At 37.1% G+C, this 23493-nt stretch overlaps 1 protein-coding gene across 6 annotated transcripts in view; it reads left to right on the top strand.

Moving 5' to 3' along the window:
- AP2A1 (adaptor related protein complex 2 subunit alpha 1) overlaps positions 1 to 23493 on the top strand; it is a 36470-nt gene that overhangs the window by 1580 nt on the left and 11397 nt on the right. For 2 of the 6 annotated variants that reach the window (XM_058179810.1, XM_058179814.1), the window contains exons 2-13: positions 5500 to 5662; positions 9432 to 9656; positions 10895 to 11088; positions 11658 to 11787; positions 12210 to 12311; positions 15197 to 15305; positions 15935 to 16085; positions 16902 to 17070; positions 21508 to 21645; positions 21808 to 21990; positions 22419 to 22516; positions 22860 to 23091. In XM_058179810.1, coding sequence (XP_058035793.1) covers positions 5500 to 5662; positions 9432 to 9656; positions 10895 to 11088; positions 11658 to 11787; positions 12210 to 12311; positions 15197 to 15305; positions 15935 to 16085; positions 16902 to 17070; positions 21508 to 21645; positions 21808 to 21990; positions 22419 to 22516; positions 22860 to 23091 — 1894 coding nt within the window. The remainder of the gene's footprint in view (positions 1 to 5499; positions 5663 to 9431; positions 9657 to 10894; positions 11089 to 11657; positions 11788 to 12209; positions 12312 to 15196; positions 15306 to 15934; positions 16086 to 16901; positions 17071 to 21507; positions 21646 to 21807; positions 21991 to 22418; positions 22517 to 22859; positions 23092 to 23493) is intronic. The other 4 variants (XM_058179813.1, XM_058179815.1, XM_058179811.1 and 1 more) reach the window with 3 other exon arrangements.

Below are 23493 nucleotides of genomic sequence, written 5' to 3'. Positions count from 1 at the left end.
AAATGTAGAGATTTTAAGTCAGATCTATTTTTTTTTGTTTAGGTTTTGGTATGGTTGTTTCATTGTGGCTGAATACTAATATTATATTTGTTTGATTCAATCTTTTTTCTCCTAGTTTCTTCTCAGGAATCCTAATCTTTGCCCGGACCCTTCCTTTTTTCAGCAAATAAAAATGCATTTTGCAATGTTACTTTTTGCAAGAGTAATACATGCAGTAAGCCTAAGTAGCAGTTGCTAGAGCAGTTTTCTGTAGAGCGGAATCGATAGAGCTTACACAATCTTTTTAAAGTTCTGGCTGGCTGATTTTCCTCTAGTCTAAACCATCCCTGCAGTTCAATGGAAAAGTCTAGATATAAGCATGATCACTATTCTGGAAAACATATTAAAAGCTGATTTGATCAGGTAGTTGTGATTATGTTGCAACAACTTCTGTATGCTGAAATTTCAGGGGAAAGTCATTCTGTAGCCATGTGAATTGGCTTAGCACCAGCAGACCATATAAGCCAATTTGCTTGGAGGCAGAAGCTTTCCATGTGTTGGATTCTTGGCCCTAGTGCCACAGCAGCTAGCCTTTAACATCTCTGAAAATATTACCAGGAGAGACTCCATGGTGGTGGTAATGCTCATTCTTTGCATGCAGAATATTTTATGCCATGGAATTATTTGAATGCTTCAACTAAAACAGGATTAAGCATTCTAATGGTCTTCAGATTTCAGGTGATAATTCCCATTACTCCCAGCCAGGAATTATGGGAGTTGTTGTGCAAAAAATTTTGAGGTTGCTCACAGGAGTAATTAAAAGTGGTAAGATCTTTTATCTGAAGAAAAAAAAAACATTATAGAGCAACGGTCCTTTATGATATGTCTTAGTAAAGTTTCTTCTGTTTTTATGGAAGTAGAAAATTCAACATGCCAGTTTTTAAATTGCTTCATATAGTTATGCTTTCTTGCACATTATTTATATCTGGTTAGAGATGCCAGAAAAATTTAGGAAAGGATTGTGACGCACTTCCAGAAACGTATTGTCCTAAAACAGCCAACTTGGAAAGGAAGGTTCTGTGGCTTTAACAGCTGTGAGGAAGACAGTAGTTGCAACTTGTCATGCATAGACAACAAAAGCTGCGGCTATCAACATTTCTTTGTAAAAGCAATCATTAAAAATGAAGAAGCCATGTCCCTCTTGTCCAATGCCCATCCTACGTTTCAGAAAATACCCGTACTCTGTTTATAAATAGTGTAGATTGGTGAATGAACAGGACCTGATGTTTTTTGTTGTTGTGTAATCAATAGAAGTCAGGCATATATTTCCCAAGGCCTCAGGGTCCACATTTTAGTTATGGGAGATCTTTGAATCACTAAACGAGCAGAAATGGGTGCTGGAACTTGTGGGAGTAGAGAGAAATTTCAACAGAGAACAGATCAGATTGATTTTAGCAATAGTAAATGAAGCAATAAGAAGCCAAGGAAGCATTGAGGAATATGTGGAATACGTTCAAAAAGTTAGACAAAAGGCTGCATCTTATATTAAACACATTTTTTGGGTGGAGGGAGATGTAAGAGGCCTTCTAACAAAATTGTATGAGATCTGATAGCCACATAGTTAACTAATGTCAAATTTCAGACTGGGCTTAGGACTTTCTGATGTGCAAGAAAGCATAGCTATGGTGAAATCCAGATCCTTTAAAGCTTCTGTGAACTTCCCATTGGATGGGCAGGACGTGATAAATACAGTAAACACAAGTTTTCAGATCTGATGGCCACTGATTCCTGTGGCATGGATTGTTTTAGATATGCATTCATACATTCTTTGATCTTCTTGTAAAGTAGAATCTGTTTCTAGATTTTATTGAATTCTAACTCAGATAAGCCAGACCATAAGCTAATGGACAAGGATTATGGGAATTGTAATCCAACATGCTCTGGAAAAGGGATTTCCCCACTTCTGAATATAGTTGCATCTCCCCAGAGAGATGAACAAAGAGCTCTTACATTGCCTGTTCTTAAGGAACTGCAATTCTTAAGCAAAGGAAAGTTGGCAGGCCTCAGATTTCCTCAACAGGGTGCTATAGGACAAAAGAAGATACCCCTATGAGTGTGATTTTTGTTTGAACATCCAAGGAAGGAAGGAAGGAAGGAAGGAAGGAAAAAGTTTGAGGAAACACAGCTTTCTCTTTTTAGAGGCCGATTTCCCTGCCTCAAGACAGGGAATAGAAGTAGTAGTGCTTTTATTTGCTTTTGGCAGGTCGAAGAAGGAAGCATGTGTTTTGGGTTCTAATGCCTTCTTTGGTCATCTTCCTTTTATCTTTGGAATATGCATGCCAGGAAATAAACAAAGAAATATGATAGCTTTGAAAGGATCGCTTCCATGGTATGATGTAAATAATAGCACCTACTCTGTGGTAACTCCAATTGCATTGTCAGTTATCCTGAAACCCAAGATGAGGGCTTGATGAACTAACATGGAAATAAACTGCAGGGTAATACATGCATGTATCTCATTATTGTCCTTTGTATGAGTGGCTAATTCATTGTTAAATTATGATTTAAAGAAAGTTTATTTCTGGTTGGAATTAGCATTTTAGGACACAATTCTGTGGTTGGAAACCCAAGGATGCAAATGAGGTGTGGTTTTTTTTTTGCTTTCATTGAGAGAAGAATGAATGGGTTAAATATACTAATATGTTGTTTCACACTTAGATGTGGATGGATCTACTTTAATTATGTTTCTTAAATTATTATTTATCTCTTCTGAAGGAATTTGAGACATCTCAAATCAAATAATATTCCCTCTCATTTGCATCTTTCCCTTATTTTAGCACAACTTTTCCCACTATTAAACAGATCGTGCTGTACCTGTTGGTTGCATGGTGTTAAATAAAGGAACCTAATAGAAGAAATGGAAGGGAAGATACAGCAATTCTAATTTAGCAGAAAAGATATTGCTAGACTATTTAAAGCAAAGGGCTCAAAGCCCTTTACTTCCATTGCAGAATTTAGCAATTTAATTTTCTTCTACATTCAGTTAAATAAAATCCAAAGGATGTTATACTATATTATTGATGAATGAAATTGTTACCAGTCTCTATTGGCACCTGGGTTTATTAATATTGTACTTTTTAAATTAAAACAAAGGTACAGTTGTGGCCTCCTACAGTCAATTTCTATGAATCAAGCAGCTAACTTTTTCTTTCTATAACATCATCTTTATTTCTACTTAGTGTTTTAAATACTAGACAAAGAATCACTTTTCCCCTCATGTTCCACAGCCACTATGCTTCATGTACAGAGCAGCTCCATCCTAGGAGCATTTACACATGCAAATCTATTTATTTATTTCAGTCCTCATCCTGCTGAGCTAACTTAATTGTGGAACACCTTCTGCCTGTTGGGGCTAGATATAGATCTGTTTTCTCTGTCTTATGTAGCAATGTTGCAATGGTTTTTGCAACCATCTGAGAATGGGTGCATTATCCATTGCTCTGTTGGACTGATGTCTGGGGCTTATCACCTCAGAAAATACCAAGAGACTCTAAGATATAGAAAATCCACAACTGGGGGGAAATGATTTTAATTGCAAAACAGCCCCTGGGCCTAAGGTATGTGCACACTGAGACTTTTCTCTGAATTTTATTATTTATTTATTATCCTTTTGTGCCTCTATAACATAATTTTTCTACAGCAGCTTACCACACTCTACAAATTATTATGAAAACAAATAAAATGATGAAAAATGTACAACATAAAAACAAAATAGTATGGGCATCAGATAAAGACTACTTAAGAAAGTGCTGCAGTATAACATTTCAGATATGACTCACATATATGAAAAAGAATTAAAATATCTTTGCCTTGGGCCAGAAGGATAGTAGGTACCAGGCTTCACTTACTGGGGAGCCATCCATAGCCTGGAACAACTATTGGGATTCACTGGAATCACTGCAGTGGGCATCTGCTAATTGCAGATCAGCATAGCACTGGAGCAGGGCTTTTGAGCATGATATTACTAGATGAGTTGGAATATATGGAAAGAATAGAATAGAATAGAATAGAATAGAATAGAATAGAATAGAATAGAATAGAATAGAATAGAATAGAATTGTATTGGCCAAGTGTGATTGGACGCACAAGGAATTTGTCTCGGTGCATATGCTCTCAGTGTACATAAAAGAAAAGATACGTTCATCAAGGTACAACATTTACAACACAATTGATGGTCAATATATCAATATAAATCATAAGGATTGCCAGCAACAAGTTATAGTCATACAGTCATAAGTGGAAAGAGATTGGTGATGGGAACTATGAGACGATTAATAGTAGTGCAGATTCAGTAAATAGTTTGACAGTGTTGATGGAATTATTTGTTTAGCAGAGTGATGGCCTTCGGGAAAAAACTGTACTTGTGTCTAAGTGTTCTGATGTGCAGTGCTCTATAGCGTCGTTTTGAGGGTAAGAATTGAAACAGTTTATGTCCAGGATGCGAGGGGTCTGTAAATATTTTCACGGCCCTCTTCTTGATTCGTGCAGTATACAAGTCCTCAATGGAAGGCAGGTTGGTAGCAATTATTTTTTCTGCAGTTCTAATTATCCTCTGAAGTCTGTGTTTTTCTTGTTGGGTTGCAGAACCGAACCAGACAGTTATAGAGGTGCAAATGACAGACTCAATAATTCCTCTGTAGAACTGAATCAGCAGCTCCTTGGGCAGTTTGAGCTTATTGAGTTGGCGTAGAAAGAACATTCTTTGTTGTCCTTTTTTAATGATGTTTTTGATGTTAGCTGTCCATTTGAGATCTTGCGATATGATAGAACCTAGAAATTTGAAGGTTTCTACTGTTGATACTGTGTGTTGTCTAGTATTGTGAGAGGTGGAAGTATGGAAGGGTTTCTCCTAAAGTCTACCACCATTTCTACGGTTTTGAGTGTGTTCAGTTCCAGATTGTTTTGGTTGCACCACAAGGCTAGTCGTTTGACCTCTCGTCTATATGTGGATTCGTCATTGTCTCGAATGAGACCAATCACTGTTGTGTCATCTGCGAACGTCAGTAGCTTAACTGAAGTAGAGATTCCTTCACACAGTCACAAACATCTGTAAATGTTTGTGTGAATACACACTAGCCCCAGAAGTAAATTATACCATTCCTTTCACCTAAATACCTTTTCATTAGCTATTGCTGAGCAGTGGCTTGAGAAGAATGTATTTATGATTGAAGAAAAACAGTACAATAATGCAGACTGCCTTCTCCTGTTCTGATCAAAAATCTGACCCTGTAGCTCCTGGGTTTTAGTATACAGGAGCCATCTCCGAGATGGTATTTCCAGATATGTGGGAAGTGTGTCTGGCTACGAATTCTGGAATTATAGACCAACTCATTTAGAGGAGAATAGGCTGGGGAAGATTTTGTTTTTTCATGCTTTTTTATTCATATGTGGCAATTTGTCATTATCTGTTTGCATTCACAGATATATATCTGACCCCTTTCTTCATCATATTTATTTTAGTTGTCTCATGCAATCAGCACTATGCAGATACCCAGATGGTTGTGTATGGAGGTTGGGTATTATCCATGATTTATTCCTTGCTTCTCATTTCCAGGTAAGAGTAAAGAGGCTGAAATTAAACGAATTAACAAGGAGTTGGCCAATATCCGATCCAAATTTAAGGGTGAGTTCTTGCAGTGTATTTTTCTCCTTCTCCCCTTCTTTATTTTGATATTTTGCAGTATAATCCAGTTTTTTCTCACCACATATCCCTGCAGCAGTTCTGTCATTGACTCAGTCCAGTTTACTTACTGTCTCCTGTTTTTGTTCTCTCTCTCCCTTGACAACCAGGCTCCTCTCTAGCATGTTTCAGGCTGGTTTTAGGATTATTATCTATCTTCTATTATACATGTCACTGATGCTTCGTAGAAAGCAACTGTGTGTAGCATGTCTGTGGGACTCAAGGTTGAAATGCTGAAAAGCTAACCTGTTCCAGCTGGAACAATGAAATAAAGTCAAAAATATCTGATTTTAGATGGTATTGACTGTAATAAAACACAATGATGTCAAAATGGTGACACACATTTTATAGTATCTTGCACATACTATGATTATTTGTGTCATACATCTGACAAAAGTAGCTTGCGAATTTTTTGTAATCACATCATTATCATTGGTTTGCCTGTGGATGCCTGTAATTGTGAGTCCTCAATTTGAACTAGGAATTCCTTGTCTCTTCTCTGTCCAGGAGTTGCTTGTGTCAGTACCCTACATAACACTATAAAATAAATTCCTATCTAATGAAACTTAAGAGTTATTTCTCCCAGAAGCCATTTCCATTTAGTCCATTAGATGCAACTCTGTCCCTCCTTGATCTCAATATTAATTTCCATAGATCTGAGACCTTTGCAGCACAATTCATATTGTTATGGAGAGGAACAACTCCTCCTCCTCCATTTCCTTATTCATCATTCCATATAAAATAAGGCATATGCTCCAGCTTTGATTAGCAGGATTTAACAAGTGTCATTTTGTTATCTCTAAGGTCAAGACTTTAAATCAGGGAACTGGCTTCTTGGAATGCACACTTCAGCTGCTCATGCCAAAGGTCTAGCTCTAGCTAAAGGCAAGAATAAGAGTTCCAAAGGAGAAAGGAGCAACAAGTTCAATTACTTTAGGCAAAATCATCTTATCCAAAGCAGACAGCTGTGCTCTTGAAAACTAGCCCAACACAAAGAGCACGAATTGATTGGACATACATACATACATACATACGCTAATTCAGTCTTCACATTTCCAAATAACACAATGTCTTTATCCCTCTGTTTGAATCTACTTGACAGGTTTGGATCCAAACATCCATATCCATAGATGCTCACAAAAAAAATAAAAGATTTTAATTCCTGGTTTATGTAGTCCCTCTTTGCAAATCATCTTGTTCTCCCAAACTGATCATAACTGTGTTGTCATTATTCTTTTAAAAAACAGAAAATTTAATAACATATATGGAATGGTTATACCTAATTATAGCAACATTGCCTAGAATGTATAAAGGCTTTCCAAATGTATGTTAGAAATATGAACAACATGAAGGAACATTCTGTTGTGGTTGGCTGGCATATAAAAAGCTAAAATTTTGGATTCAAATACACATGTTGATACATAGAATTTTAAAGATTAATATTTAGTAGAAGACAGAACTTTGATTTTTAGGACCAATGAATGCATACTTAAAAAAACCTTCCTGAGAATCTATTTCAATATGGAACATTGCTGCCAGATTATTATATGCATAAATATGAAAAGATTCAACATTTCCCACTGTGGAAGACTGGTTGCTAAAATTCACAAAACTTGCTGAGATAACTAAGCTAACTTTTTTAATTAGAGAAAGATTGTTATAATATTGACATACATCAATGACTAGAAATCTTTTATCAACTCTGAATAAAAAAGAAAATGATTTTGTGACTTACAGTTGTGATGATTAAAAAGAACAAGTTGTAGGAAGAAGGGAATTATAATGTAATCTAGAGAAAGATGTTCAATTAAAATTGTATCAATAAGTGCCAGAAATCTGCCAGAAATCAGAAACCATGTTGTATTTTTTTCATATTTCTCTTCTGTTCTTTTATTTTTCTTTTTTTTCTATCTCTTTTTGGTCTCTGCTTTTTCTTTCTTTTCCTTTGTTTTTCCACATTTACTATAGTTTTTTCTCTCTATTTCTTGTTATATATCAAAATTATTTTCATAAGCATTATTAAAAAAGAAAAGTAATAGTGAATGAAAGGGTACAAAGAAATAAAGAGAAACAAAAGGGAAAGAAAAAGGTTATAAAGAAGCATCTTCTGATCTTGTTAACAGCAATTACTTCAGGCATGGAAAGCCAAGAACAACATGTGTAAAAGATCAAAGTGGGTTTTTTATTATTATTTATTATTTTTATTATTATATGCTTAGGCAAAATCTTGTCAAACAAAAGCATAGTTAAATGCCAAAAAGAAATTAGGGGGATCCTGCATCACATTGATTCAAGGTTAATAATTCCCTTTACTCCCCCATCTCTTAATTCAACGTCAGATTCTACCACAGTCACAGGTACATTTATATTTTATCCTCTCTTTTTCTAAGGCTATGATATAACCTACTTCTTTACATAATCTACCCCTTCTAAATCATCAAACTCATAAATTATAAGATCATTTTTTTTCTTTTTTCAGTAAAAAGTTTATGAGGGGTTTCCAATCTCTTATCAGACAAGTTAACTTTTGCCATTTGTGCTAATTCTGTCATCTTCACCAGCCATTTCCCCATTGTGGATATAATTCACTATGTGTCTTTAAATTCAACATTTTCTGGCTTTTTTACAAGTCCATCAGGCAGAATAAATTAACGCTTCATATTTTCGACATTTTCAACACAGGTTTGAAGTACTTTCTTACATTTGGATATTTTTCTGGAGTCTAGAACCAATGCTACATCATAAAAATTACCTTTTAAATCATAACATAGTATAAATCTCAATCCTTTCAGCCACATATTTTCCTATTGTTTCATTGGTATATTATATCCAAAGTTCTTCACCCATTTAGCATCTAAATCATTTCTAAGAAAGAACATCTAGCTGTCATTTTCTTGGTTGCTTTTGATCCCCAACGCTTCCAATTTTATGTTATGTTTGTGTTATGAATGCCAATCTTTCCTGAATTTGTGCATACATTCAGGAAAACTGTCAAAATTGCAAGAAAAAAAGTATTATTAGACAGTCATAACAAAACACAACAATGATTTCTTGGCCCAAAGTTCAAATTAAAGTACATTCATTTTTTTCTACTGTAAATCTTTCAGTCACTGTTGGAGGTTGAGAGTGAAAAATCCAGTTGCTGTCCAAAATTGGTCTGTAGATTGCAGCAGAAGTGTGTTTTATAATATTTTCAAATAGTATTATTTTCTCATTGGTGTGTACCCATATGAATGCATTCACAGATAGAAGCAAGCACATTTTTTTTCATCAGAATGTAAGTGAATGGAGAAAAAGAGAACTCTTTGTTCTTCTCTGCTTCATTGATCAGAATAGCTGAGAATTGATGGGAAGTGTTAATCAAGGCCTTTGCTGTTCCCCAATGTGACTTCTGTGGTAAACAGAATTTCTAAATCCATTGGCGGCTTCAATTATGCCACTGAGGTATCTGAACTAGAGCTTTCCCTATCTTTGCACTCCAATCTAAAGGTGGAGAATCAAAATAGCATATTATGTGGCTTACACCAGTCTCCTTCAAACTGGGTCTCCCAAAGAGTAATAGAGAAAAATAATCTATCAGGAAATTTGGCCACATAAAAAGGAAAACAGGAAGATATTACCTGTGACCTTGACTCCTGCTGACAAAATGGCTTTCTGAGTGCTTGTAATAGAAGGTTGAGGTGCTGTTGTAGCTGTCCTTTTCCCCTCCAAGTTGCCTTGCAGATGCCTCTCTCCTTCCAGCAGGGCAAGTGACCTTCCTGCCCCACTCCCCACCTGTCACTCTCCCCTCTCAGGAGATAAAGCCTTGGATGGTTACAGCAAGAAGAAATATGTCTGTAAGCTGCTTTTCATCTTCCTGTTGGGCCATGACATCGACTTTGGGCACATGGAGGCAGTCAACTTGCTCAGCTCCAACAAATATACAGAAAAACAAATTGTGAGTAAGCCCAACAGTAGCGGGATCTTTAAAAACAAATCCTGGATTTTAATTGCTCATTATTTTGATTTTCCATGTGAAAAGTAAATTACACTAGTGTTCCTGATAGATTTCAGTGGAGAGAAAAGGCTATTAACAAATCTGTATTTCGAAGATTGCGATTCTGAATTATATATTATATCTAGATTATCCTGTTCACCCTCCAATATTGTTATGTTCAGATTTATTTAATCGCCACAACAAACCTTTCAGGTTGAAGAAGAAAGGATAATTGGCACAAGATCAGCCTGGGTTCTACTAAAACTAGTCTGATCTTCTAACTATACACCGTGCTAGTTCCAGGAATGTAGTCAAATGGCTGAGTTCATGCAGGATGCTATGCTTTAAATTAAAGTAAACAAAACATACTTGCTGCATGTACATAAGAATCCATATCATGAATAAGAATCCATATCATGAATAAGAATCCATATCATGAATTAATGTGATGGCTTAATTTACATGTATTATGGCAGTGCCTTCATCCTGCAAGTTACTGAATGCAAAAAACCAAGTTAAAGCATTCAGATCCACAACTCCTTCTAGCCTCACTTTTATGGATTGTTGCCATCCAGAATCAATGTTCCCACTTTGATTGTTATTTTATGTGAACTAGGCCTCAGTGGAGATTTGAGTATTTCATTCTTCCCCTTTTTCAAATAGTGTCACAAGATGCATTTTTTTCTTTTTGAGTTAAGAGCCATTCTGATAAGATGAGAAGTATTATTATTCCCTAATAAAGCAGTAGGTGAGCTTGTTGAAAGTTGAAAAAAAATGAAAAAAAATACCCCCCATGCTTTGGAGGGAAATAGTCAGGCAGTTAATGAAAGTGCCAAAGGAAGGGCTTCTGCAAACTTCTGTTCCAGAGAGGAAATCAAAATTAATTGACTATCACGCTGTTATCACTTTTGGACATTTGGCCAACCTTACAACAGCCCTTGTGTGCTGAATAACAAAGTGATCCTTTGCATGCTGTTTGCCTCATTGAAGCAGGATTGCAGGAGAGGCAATTGTTCCTAACTACAGTTCTCAGCATTCCTGACCACAGCTATGCTGGCTAGGCCTGCTGAAATTTGTAGTGCCTCAAGACTTGGAGGACCATTGATTTTCTATCCCTGTAATAAAGGTACGCCTCTGGTTGCCCTACAATGCTTAATTTATCCTTTGTTCTTTCTGTGCCTTTTGTATTATTCCTCTAGGGCTACCTGTTCATTTCAGTGTTGGTAAACTCCAATAGTGAGCTGATCCGTCTCATCAACAATGCTATCAAGAATGACCTGGCAAGTCGCAATCCCACCTTCATGTGCCTAGCCCTACATTGCATTGCCAATGTTGGCAGCCGTGAGATGGCTGAGGCCTTTGCTTCCGAGATCCCCCGAATCCTGGTGGCTGGGTAAGATAGAGTCAATACAGGAAGGGCTGACTATATGGAGTAAGATGGGTAATTTTCATTATGGCATTTAGATATATCAGAAGATAATTTGTAACACAAGAAATTATGTTACTCACCAGCATGGCATTATTTACACCATTCTGATCCCACCCTAGATCCTCCAGTTTCATTGAAGCTAAAATCCCTAGAATTTCCACTGAAAAAGAATGGTACAATTCCAAGAATTGTAACCTTGGATATACCCAAAAGGCCTGGGTTTGGGCAGATTTTAGCAATGTTCTGTAATATCTGAGGTAGGACAACAGCAAGTATCTCTCAATGGAACTTTTGGGAATTGTGGTTTGGCAATATCTGAAGGGTCTCATTTGCTAATACTTCAAATTGGGTAAGACTACAAGAAGATCTCCAATACCTCAAGCAACAAGTATTTTCTCTATTATCAGCTGCCTAATCCTTTTATCTGGTAATGTCAAAGATTGAGCCTAAAACTTCCCATTAGCAACACATAATAATTCCTCTAATAAAATATCAACTATCTAAATAATTTGTTTGTCTTTATTACACCTCAGTGATACCATGGACAGTGTGAAGCAGAGTGCTGCTCTCTGCCTCTTGCGCCTCTACAAAACTTCACCCGATTTGGTGCCCATGGGAGAGTGGACATCACGTGTGGTGCATCTTCTGAATGACCAGCACATGGTATGTGGTCCCTTTCGAGTTCCATTGTTTGGATATGAAATCATTTGTCACCCTCACAATAATTTGCATATCGTGCATCCTCCCGATTTATTATCATACAGTAGAGTCCCCTCAACATTCAGTTCTTATTCTCTTAAATCCAGGTATCAAGCTATTAAAAGAGGTGTATTCATACCATATATGTGAAACTAAATGCAACCAATGAAGTTTAATGTTAATCTTATTCCTAGTTTTGTGATTTATTGTATTCCAAATATCAAGTTTATTTATTTAATGTACAGTATGGCAAACCATACATTATGGTTACAAAAATGATTTAATTTAATAAGATTAAATTAATAAGAATGTAATAAGCTTGTTACAGTTCTTACAGAAGTGGTCTCAGTTTTCCGCCTTTCTCCCTTCACCTCCTCACAATACAGGGTGTGGTAACAGCTGCTGTCAGCCTCATTGCTTGCCTCTGCAAAAAAAATCCTGATGACTTCAAGACATGTGTGTCTCTGGCAGTATCCAGGCTCAGCAGGGTGAGTGAAGAAAAGAGAGACAAGAATCCATTTTTTTGCTTAGTATTATTGCACTGCCATGTTTTGTTTCAGCGTTTTTTTTAATGTTTGTGGTAGACCCAAAGGTATTTTTCCAAAAGACAACTGGACTTTCTTGTTTTTTTCCTTGAAAACATTTCACTTATCATCCAAGAAACTTCTTCAGTTCTAACTTGATGGTGGGGCATGGATGGATTTATATTCTTTGCAGTTATCTGGTCATTAGCACTCTACAGGTCAGTTGTTAGCTCTCTGAAAGTTGTTGAAATCCACTTGGGGTTTTATCTGTGTCCTCAGAGGCACCTGATTCAAAGTGCAAATGGGTTTGGAATTTCTTGGGACTACTGAAAGGAATGGAAACAGGAGATAGGTGGTGCCGTATCCCTTTCCCTCTGTTTAGAAAGGGCTTTCCATAGATGGTCTCTTTGACACCTCTTTCAAACCAATGGTCCTCTCTGTCTGGAATTTTGCTGTCTTCAAAAGAATGGACTTTGTATTTCAGATGTAGATGGATTGACATATTCTATTCTGATGGGTTTGTTCTCCTGTATTGTGACATATATTTGTGAAATGATTGTTTTATTTCCCTAATGTGCAGGTCAACATGTCTCACTGGACTGCACTGCATATGCCACGATGTTCAGTTTGTGTCTGGGTATTTTATACTTGGGGTGAACAAGCTTCTTCCTTAGTGTATTCTTGGTTTAAAGTGTGCACGTATGTTATATTGGTTAAAAATCCTTCTGAGCTTTTCAGATATTCCTGCAACATATGGAATAACAACATTGCTCTGTTTGATGTTCTCTTCTTTGTCTGTTATATAGAAGCTCCTACTGGATCTTTTAGTAGCTTTGGTGAAAGCCCACTTGGAATAGCTCCAAGTTCCGAGGGTTTCCTTGATGTATTTTTGTTATTTTTCTTTTCCCTTTTTGATGGTAGGCAAACCTTCAGCCTGATGGTGTAGGGTTCTACTCACTCCCAGTTTGTACTCCAGTGGGTGGTGAGAATCAAAATGTAAATATTGACCTGTGTGTATGCGTTTTCTGTAAACTTCCATGTTAAGATTTCAGTCTTCCTTAATATGTACTGCACAGTCCAGGAAGGCCAGACTATATTCCTTAATATCTTTCCATATGAACTTAATGTTCCAGTCCAGAATGTTGTTGTATTTTGTGAAGGCTTTCACTTTCTATGTTTCAATCTTAACCCAAGTATCATCCACATACCTATACCAGTGAACGGGTAGAATTCCTATAAAGGAGTTTAGGGCTTTGGTTTCTACTTCTTTCATGTAGAGATTGGTCACAGTGTGGGTGACCAATGATGTTCTGATTCAGGTGACTCGGAGGATACAGATAAACTTTCAAGTGGCATCAAAAATTCTCAGAGTTAACAGCTGAGCCTCAGAGTGCCAGCAACCAGATGACTGCACAAAAATATAAGTCCTTCCTTTCTCTACCATTCAGTTAGAACTGAAGAAGCTTGGATGCGAAGCAAAACATTTTCAAGGAAAAAAAACAAGAAAGTCTAGTTGCCTTTTGGAAAAGCACTTTTAGGACAACCATGATCTATTTGACCGAGAATCTCCAAAGACATTTATGATAGAATCTGTGTTTGTGGGAAAACCATAATGGTCTTGAAATCCATTGTGATTAATTAACAATTCTTTATTTGGTCATAGTTCAGCAGGAGAATACAGAAATCACAGTTAACTAAAATAAGATACAAAAGAAAGGAAATGAATATTACATAAATATTCTAGAATGTCTAAAATATTAAGGGGCTTAGAAGCAAATCTATAGTGTCAGGTGGAGATTACTGAATAGTATTTGACTGTAGACAGATGGAGTCAGATTGATGTAATAAGAGCATTTTAAAATAAATCAGAATGACAGGATATTTAATAAAAGGTGGAAACAACAACACTTGGTATGCTCCTCTGTGACTAATTAAGAAATCTGGGCATGAAGCTGCAACATCTTAATTCTCCAAAGAAAGTACATGACTGTTCTTTTTTCCCATTGTGCATTCTATTATTTGTTGGGCATGGATTCTCTGATACAGAAATTGAGCTTAGATACGCAAAAGAGGGCAATGAGGAGTAACTTGGGTAGATGTCAGAGAGGACAGCATCCTAGTCATGGATGTGATAAATGGCTTTGTCCTCCTGTCATTGAATGGTGGAGGGACAAAAGAAGGAAGTGTCAGTGTTCCAAGAAATACCCCCATAGAAAGCAGATATGGAGTCTTAATCATTTCCTTCTACAGAGCTATGAGCTTGCCTCCTTTGGAATAAGTATCCACTTGAGAGCACAGATTGAGAACATGGACAGTTGCCTATAGGATGTGGAGGATGATTTTCTGAAGTTTCTTCCATAAACTTTTGCCTTTAATGGAAGCTTCTTTTCCTGGCTGATAACTTCCTCCATTCGCTCCTGCTCTTTTATTAAGATTCCAAATGGTTCACATGCTGCAGTATATGCAATATTTATTTGGACAAATACAATATAATGATAGAGCAATAATGCATATTGGTAGATTTAGTTTGCTGTTCTCCAACTTCTTCCTAACATATCTAAGAACACAGTTCTTTGTCCTTTTGCTGAGTGACATGGTTGTCTTCTTTTCTGACCATAATAGTAGCTTGGGAAGTTGGGGCATTAAATTGGGAGTAGAAGGGCCATTTATCGTCCTACAGTTTTCCCCTGAGTCTTGTGATATCGCTAATTTTACTCAAGGAGTTGCAAAACATGAACTTTTGTGATAATGGAAGTGTAATTATTGGGGAATATGATTGTTTTGATAGACCAGATGTGGAGATTCTGACTGGCTCTCTGGGCTGCCCTACTTGTATGCTCTCCTTTCAGATTGTCTCTTCAGCCTCCACAGACCTCCAGGACTACACCTATTACTTTGTGCCGGCCCCTTGGCTCTCAGTCAAGCTCCTGCGGCTGCTGCAGTGTTACCCTCCCCCAGGTATCAAACATGTTCAATAAAGTCAAAGATAGTACTGGAATATGCCAGCTTCCTGTGCTGGAGAATAGTTGCCTGAACTTCTTGCTGATTTGCAGTTTTCTCCTTAGTAAAAGGCATAGAAGCAACAGATTATTATTAATCTGTTTTACATCTTCATCACAATTTTAATTTATAATTCAGGATAATTGACTGGTTTGAATGCATTTTTGGCAAATAGATGGGATATGAATTTAATAAATAAAAGTTAGCTTTTCTTCATTACTTTTTTCCTAGGCCTAAGGAAGGCCCCTTTTCCTCCTCTATTAAAAAGTCTGCACATACATTATGCTCATACCGTTCCTATTGTCCTCTCCCACTGCATTTGATGAAGAAAGAGATCCTGATAATACTTGTAATTTTTGTAGCATTCCAAAAACACTGAGCTTTGGTTGCATTTCCTTAAGGAGCCTTTCAAAACAACAGAGAATGGATGGTCCTAAACTTGTGAGAAACTGGAATGAAATATAGATCATCAGGGGGTGAGGGAGACTGATGAATGACTTACAGGGACTAGGATTCCTACTTATTAAGCTAACTGGCTTCCTTCCAAAGTTGCTACTCTTTGACTCCATACTTTGTTTTCTCTGCAGAAGATGCAGCAGTGAAAGGACGACTGGTGGAATGCTTGGAGACTATCCTCAACAAGGCTCAGGAACCCCCCAAGTCCAAGAAAGTCCAGCACTCCAATGCCAAGAATGCTATCCTTTTTGAAGCCATCAGTCTCATCATCCACTATGACAGGCAAGCATCTAACTTTGTTTTGGGTGGGGTTTTTTTTTTGTTTTTTTTACTAAAAGCCTATTAGATTAGAGCTGGGAAATGTATTCTCTTTCAAGGTCATCTACATTGGCAATGATAAACTCTTTTGGAGGTGTGCTCGCAACCATGCATCTCCAGAGCTGCATTCATACTCTGTTCTCCATAATACTCTGCTTCTCCTCAAAAATGCTCATCTTGTTGCACAGCTAACTTTTTAAAACCCTCCACTGATACTATTGAAACATTGATACTATTGGAGACTTTTTGAAAACTAAGTTGGGATGGTGGGGTGAGGATATGTGTCTTTGCAACATTTGAGAAGAGGAGAGTTAGCCAAAAGAATTGTCCTAAATGCTCCTCAACTCAGAAGATCTTTTTTATAAAAATAATTTGATTTCAATTTTATTACAAGGAAGCAGATTAAAAGGTCTGATCAATTTGAGTTTTCCCAATTTGTGGAGAAGGAACAAGATCTGTCTTAGACATCAGTAGGCTAAGCAGAAACAATATAGTCTCTTTGGCCCACAGACCCAAAATTCTTCAGTATTGCTTTGATTGATCAAAATCTCTGGGGAGAAAATGTTGTGTGGCTTTCAGGATTTTCTATTAAGTGTTAGCAGAGCCAGAGAAACAAACAGAATCATGAAAATCAAATGAAAAGAAGAAAGAGTTTTTATAGAATGAGATGGATAGCTGGAACACTGGAAAAGTTGAGAGACTCGTAGTCAGGCTGAGCTATGTACAGAGTACTCCCTGCTGCTCCTACTCTGGAATTAACCCTCACTTCTTGTTCTGCAGTGAACCTAACCTGCTGGTTCGTGCATGCAATCAACTAGGCCAGTTCCTGCAGCATCGAGAGACCAACCTTAGATACCTAGCCTTGGAGAGCATGTGTACCCTAGCCAGCTCTGAATTCTCACATGAAGCTGTCAAGACCCACATTGAAACAGTCATCAATGCTCTAAAGGTCAGACTCTGAAATGGCAAATGCAGGAAAAAGTGACTTTTATGGGGAGTGAGGGTGTAAGACTGAGTGAGAGTGACTTTCCCAAATTTCTCAATTCTGTTTCCAGGTAGTGAGGGAGAATGCAAGCTCAGTCACGTAGCCATTTTCCAAAGAAAGATCCTCTCTGTTAACAAGTGTAATTTCTGTTAACATTTGTAGTATATGTCACAATCTTAGACCCTCATCCCCAGTTGAGGGGAGGCAAGATTAAAAGAGGTTGCCTCTCCTTGCTCATTTTATTAAATCACATCTTTTTTCGCCCTTCATTTTCTAATTTCTCCATTTTTATTCATATTCATTCCCTTTCATTCCTTTTTTTTAAAACTATTTCAATTTTTATTCTTCGAATATTTTCGGGGTTGTCTTTCCTCCATTTCCTTTTCACAGCAATATTTTATTCTTCTTACACTCCTTTCCCTCCCTCCTTTCTTCGTACCTACTTTCTTCTTCTCTCCTCTCCTACTCCTTCTCTACTTCCCTTTCCCTTCTCCTCCTCCACCCTACTTCCTCCCTGTCTAACCTTTTCTCCTACACTTATTTCTCTTCCCTTACCTCCTCTCCTCTTTCCTTTCTTCTTTCTCTCTCCCTCTTTCTCCCTTCCATCTCTCTCCTTCTTCTTATCTCTCTCCATTGCTGTATCTATTTTCAATATCTCTAACGTCCAGACATCCGCAATTCTCTCATTTATTACACATATTTTTCAAACCTCCTCTTCTGTATTTTAAACCTTAACATTGTCTTCATCTTATTCCATTTATATTACAGTCAATTAGTACAACTTTCCACCTCTTATTTTCTTAACATTTCTATTCAAAATTCAATATTTATTATTTTCTTCCAACAATGTACATCATTTACTAACATTTCAATTTTATTCCCTTTTACATCTTAAATTTCAATCATCTTGATTTATAAACCGTGCCATTCCAAATTTCCTCTGCTGGATTTTCCATTCTTTTATAAATTTAAAATTTATTTCTTAATCATCAACTTTAATTTTTTCTCATTCCATGCATTGTCCAACACAAAAAAAGAAAAAAGAAAAAAAGGAAGCAAATGTATCACTATTTTAATTTCTTTTCTTTTATTAATTTTTCTCCTACTTCTAACCATTTTCAGATCCCATCTCTTAATATTTTTCTCCCTGTCTTCCCTTCTTTCATTTTCTTCTTTCTCCCTTTCTTGTTTCCACTTTTCTCTGACTTTTACTCTTTTGATGTCCCCCCCTCAATTTTTCTGTATTTCTTCCTCTTCTCTAACTGCTAATCCCAGTGTAATCATCTGTTTTTTTATTGTTTTTTTTTATTTTTTTTATTTTCCTTCTCAATCTTTTCTTTTTTGCTCCTCCCCCTTTTAAAGTTTCTTTCCCTCTCTCCATTTTTATTTTTTTACTATCAGTCCCAATATGATCATCTATATTATCCTCACTGATTTCTTTTCCAGCATTATATCTCGTAATTTCCTCATCTTCTCTTTTTTTTATTTTTAAACCATAAATCTGCTTGTTTGTTTCCATTAATAGACTCTCAGACCATCAAAAGCATCTCCCATAATTCCTCCCAATTCTCCATATTTTCAATACAAGGAGAAAGACTTTTAAAATTTTTTTATCATAATTTGTATATAGTCTAAATTCCAATTTATTACTTTAACTTAACCCAAATTCAAGTCCATATATCTCTTTTCTTCTTTGTTTCTGGAAGAGTCGAATTCCAATATTTTTTAAAACTGTTTCAGTTTAAGTCTTTATCGGTTCAACTCCCCCTTTTTCTTTTACAATCTCACGACAGCTGTTAAAACAATGCTTCCTCCTGATTTTCCCCCTTGGTCTGAATGATGTGATACTTTCTTTCCTCCAGCAGATATCTCTTTCCAATTCACAAATGCTTCAGCAACAAAATGTCCCTTGTTAATCTACAAAGTTTATTTCCTGTCTTAGTTCTTTTGTTAGCAAACGATGTTTTCTTCAATTTTCTGTTCCTTTTAGTATTTAATCTCTTCCAAAGCCAAATTAAAATTCAGATGGAAAGTCCTTTTTGGGGGCTTTAATTACAAAGTTCCATTTTACTTTTATTTTCTTCTATTTATACTTCCACATGCCAGTTTAGCCGCTGATTTCAAATTGAAGACTTCTTTTAAGCTTTAATAAGTTTTCTTCTTAACCTATGTGTTGGCAAATCACTTTTCCGGTAAGAATACTCTAGTCAATCGTCTCTCCTGCTCCAATCTTTTTGTGTGGCCACCCCAGCTTGTGACAGCTCTAATGGCTGTCTTCCCATGCCACAGAGTCAGAGGTTAATGTTGGTGCTCCAAGGAATTTGCCGCTTCCCTGCCCACGCCAATCCATGCCTCCCTTCTTCGCTGTCTCTGCAAGACAGCTATGGTCCATGAAGGACCCCCATAACGGCTGGGATATCAGCGTTCCTCCGGAGCCCCTGGGAATTGCCATCCCGCAGCGATGTTGGCCACGCCGCCCCTTATCTAATATTAGGAAAGGAATAAAAAATTATGATAAAATAGGAATATTAGGAAAGGAATAAAAAATTATGGAAAAAAATATTTTGGCAAAAATTGTAACTAAGAAAAATATATTTGAAGATTTTGAATTGTATAAGATAAGAGAATGTCAATACTCTGTTCATGAATTGTGTCAGTGTGGAGGGGGGAGGAATTTAAAAGCCAATAAAAACTTGTATTTAAAAAAAAGAGGTTGCCTCTCCATCCTAAAATTACAGGAAGGAACAAACTGTGAATCATGTGTTGCATAAGGTACCCCAGCCTCCAAATTTGGGGGCAGAATTTTCAGTCATTCAATTTTTAGCTTTTTTCTCAGCAAATAATAGGTAAAACTGCATCTGTTCTTTAATACCCTTCCAAGCCATCTCAGCCCTACTTTCAAGAATGGGCTGAAAATTCTCATGTACTTCCAGTTATCTTGTTGTATCAAAAGGAAATGAGCTCTCTGGCCCTTACAAACAAAAATATATATGTACATGAAAATATGTGCTCCAAAGCTTGCCCACTTCTGCTGTAGAGCATTGGGAAGAAACCTAGGAAAGAACTCAATTGAAGTCAGAAGGAAATAGTCAAGATTATGTAGCATTTACAGTCATTTTATCAAATACTTTAGATTTAGGAACCTAAAGTTTGTATTTTTCATTTTGATCTATTTGATTATTTTGGGAAGCAGCTTTCTAGCATTATCATTGTCACTTTAATTACCATACTTCAATATACATTGATGAAATGTCAAAAGCCTGGCAAAGATCCAAGAATAAATTTACTGTTTTTAGGCTTTAGTATCCTGCTAGTTTTTTACATCTTTCTAGTTTGAAAAGAAGTTAGACAAATCCTGAAAATATTGGCAATGGGTGCAGTCTTTTAAAAAATTGACATGTATGTGGAGTTAAATCTTATATATATTTATTTGTCACTTGTTTATTACATGTTCATATTGCTGCTGTAATCTACAGGGATTCCTAGAAGTTAACAAATAGTTTATATATAATGAAAATTAAAATGGCCACAGTTGCTAAACTAAAACAGATTATAAATTACTTCCAATTAACTGGAGATAGTGTTCTCTAGTTAATCTTCAAATGACTTTGAAGAATTCAATTTTAACCAACTTTGGCAAAATTACCAAGCTGCTCTAACTTCTCAAGTAAGACTGTCTCATTGCTCATTGGAGTCCAGAGTCATTAGTGTAAAAAACTTTTTGAAAAAAGCGGGGGGGATACCAGCCCCCGATCCCCTCACAGGAGAACTACCAGTAGCTTTTTCTGGGAAGAATGTATCAAAAGTGTTGATTCCAATAAGAGAAACAGTCCTGCAAGTACTTGGCTGACAAGACATGTAGAGCTTCATTGAGTATAAATGGTCCTTTGATTTCACCTAGTAACATAACTGGAAATCAGCTTGCACAAGTAGTAGAAGAAACAAAATCCTAACAGAAAAAAAATAAGTCTATAGTGAGTGCCGCTGGCTGTGTCCTACAACTATTACTTGAATCTTTCTGACCAAAATTACTTCCTTACTGAAAATGTTGTTTCATATACAGAATGTACAGTATCTAAATTTTAGCAACCATATTACTGCATTGCTGTAACTTCTGTTCCTTTGGATGTATTTTGGGAATTCTTATTAGCTTAATGATCAGAGAGTAATGGACCACAAAACTGAGATAAAAAGAGAAAAGAAGAAAGGGGAAATCCCATTGAAAGGGCAAATATAACATCCTTTTAATTGTTCCTTGTATATCTAATCTTTTGTGTTGGTCTCCTTAATACATTTTGCAACTTGTATCTGTTTAAGCTAAATTGGAGGTGTGATTGGCTCTTAATTAATGCTGAAGGTAAAAGGTTTTGTCTCTGTTTAACTGCCCATCTCGTTTTACAGACGGAACGGGATGTGAGCGTTCGCCAGCGAGCTGCCGACCTCCTCTATGCCATGTGTGACCGTACAAATGCCAAGCAAATAGTCTCGGAGATGCTTAGCTATCTGGAAACAGCAGATTACTCAATTCGTGAAGAGATTGTGAGTATCGGTTGCCAACTCATTTGGAAGAGGAACCTGTGTTTTTTCATCTCAGTAGATTGCAGAGAAACATAATGAATGCCTGCCTCAACATGAAAACTGGTCTGGAGAGGGCAGACCAGTTGGGAGTTGGCAGCCACATTTTCTTTTCTTTTCTGTCAGGTGCTGAAGGTGGCCATCTTAGCTGAGAAATACGCCGTAGACTATAGTTGGTATGTGGATACCATCCTCAATCTGATCCGCATTGCTGGTGACTATGTGAGTGAGGAGGTGTGGTACCGTGTCATCCAGATTGTCATTAACCGGGATGATGTGCAAGGATATGCAGCTAAGACAGTCTTTGAGGTGGGTGGTCTTCACTTGTGACACTGACTATCCCTTCTTCTACAAGATGCTACAAAATGTCTACAAAATGCTAAGTATTTATTGATGCAAGGGAATGAAATTAAGTGTTATGAAGTTGGTTATGGCTGATTGTGAGGGCAATATTATGAACTTGGACGGTATAACTATTGAGCTTCATACACACATAGTTTTGCAGTATATTTGATGCTGAATATATCAGATTCCGGAATGTCAGGAGTTGTCAGTCAATCTAAAAGAGCCTGAAAAAAATTGAATCTGTTTAAGGCTTTGAAAGGAGCTCAAAAAATATCCAACCTGCCCTTCGTTTTAAGAGCAATGATGTCATAATAAACAAAAATAGGAGCTTATTCTCAAGTTGCATCTACTTAACTGCCCACCATGCACCGTATTTGCTTTATTTTTTCTAGGCTCTTCAGGCACCTGCTTGTCATGAGAACATGGTGAAAGTTGGAGGCTACATCCTTGGGGAATTTGGGAATCTCATTGCTGGGGATCCCCGTTCCAGGTAGATAATATGAGAGGAAATGGCTTGACCTGGGTAGAGTGGAGTGAGGTGCGATAGAACAGCTTCTATGAGGGGTGTGGGGGAAAGCAGATACTAGGATTGTATTGAGACTGTAGCAATCAGAATTCCCAACCAGCCTGACTAAAGAAAATTGTAAAAAGTTGCAGCCCCAGCACATCTGAAGGGCGACATCATTCTCCTGTCTTACTGATTATGGGGCATTTAAGGAGTTGTTCTTTAATGTTGTGAGGGAAGCCTGTGAGAATGTTTCCTTCACATTTCCTCACCTGTAGATCTCAGGGGCTCTGACTCGTGTTGTCTCCTGTTCTCTTTTCTCCACCAGCCCTTTGGTTCAATTCAACCTTCTCCACTCCAAATTCCACCTCTGCAGTGTTTCCACTCGGGCCCTACTTCTCTCTACCTACATCAAATTCATAAATCTCTTCCCTGAAACAAAGGGCACCATCCAGGAAGTGCTGCGCTCAGACAGCCAGATCCGCAATGCCGATGTGGAACTGCAGCAACGTGCCGTTGAATACCTCAAGCTCAGTTCTATTGCCAGCACCGATGTCCTGGTGAGGGAAGAACTGAGAGGGGGGCACTGATAGCCCTATCTCTCAGTGAAAATAGATTCTTACTTTTTCCTTATTAAAACGTTGCAGCCGTAAACTGAGAAAAGTTGACTCAGAGAGCATTGGAAGAGAAAATACGAAACTTCTCTTTTTGGTGGAATGGATCAAAGTTTCACATTTTTGTACTTGGTCCAAAGCCAGTTTTTATCCTTTTATCTGAAAGTGGAGTCGGCTAGGATGGTACTTCAGTTGAATACTAGCCTTTGAGGAGTGTACTACAGTGATGTCTCCAGATGAAACGGAACTAAAAGTTCTAGCTTATTTGTTTCCTTTAAGGAGGAGAGTTGGGACTGAAATGTGTTGCCTAGAACCAATACATATTATCCCAGAAAAACATAATGCAAC

The sequence above is a fragment of the Ahaetulla prasina genome, chromosome 4, assembly GCF_028640845.1.
Source record: "Ahaetulla prasina isolate Xishuangbanna chromosome 4, ASM2864084v1, whole genome shotgun sequence".
In the NCBI taxonomy this organism is placed as follows: domain Eukaryota; kingdom Metazoa; phylum Chordata; class Lepidosauria; order Squamata; family Colubridae; genus Ahaetulla; species Ahaetulla prasina.
The sequence above is the reverse complement of the archived record's forward strand: the minus strand, read 5'-3'. Positions and strand labels throughout refer to the sequence as shown.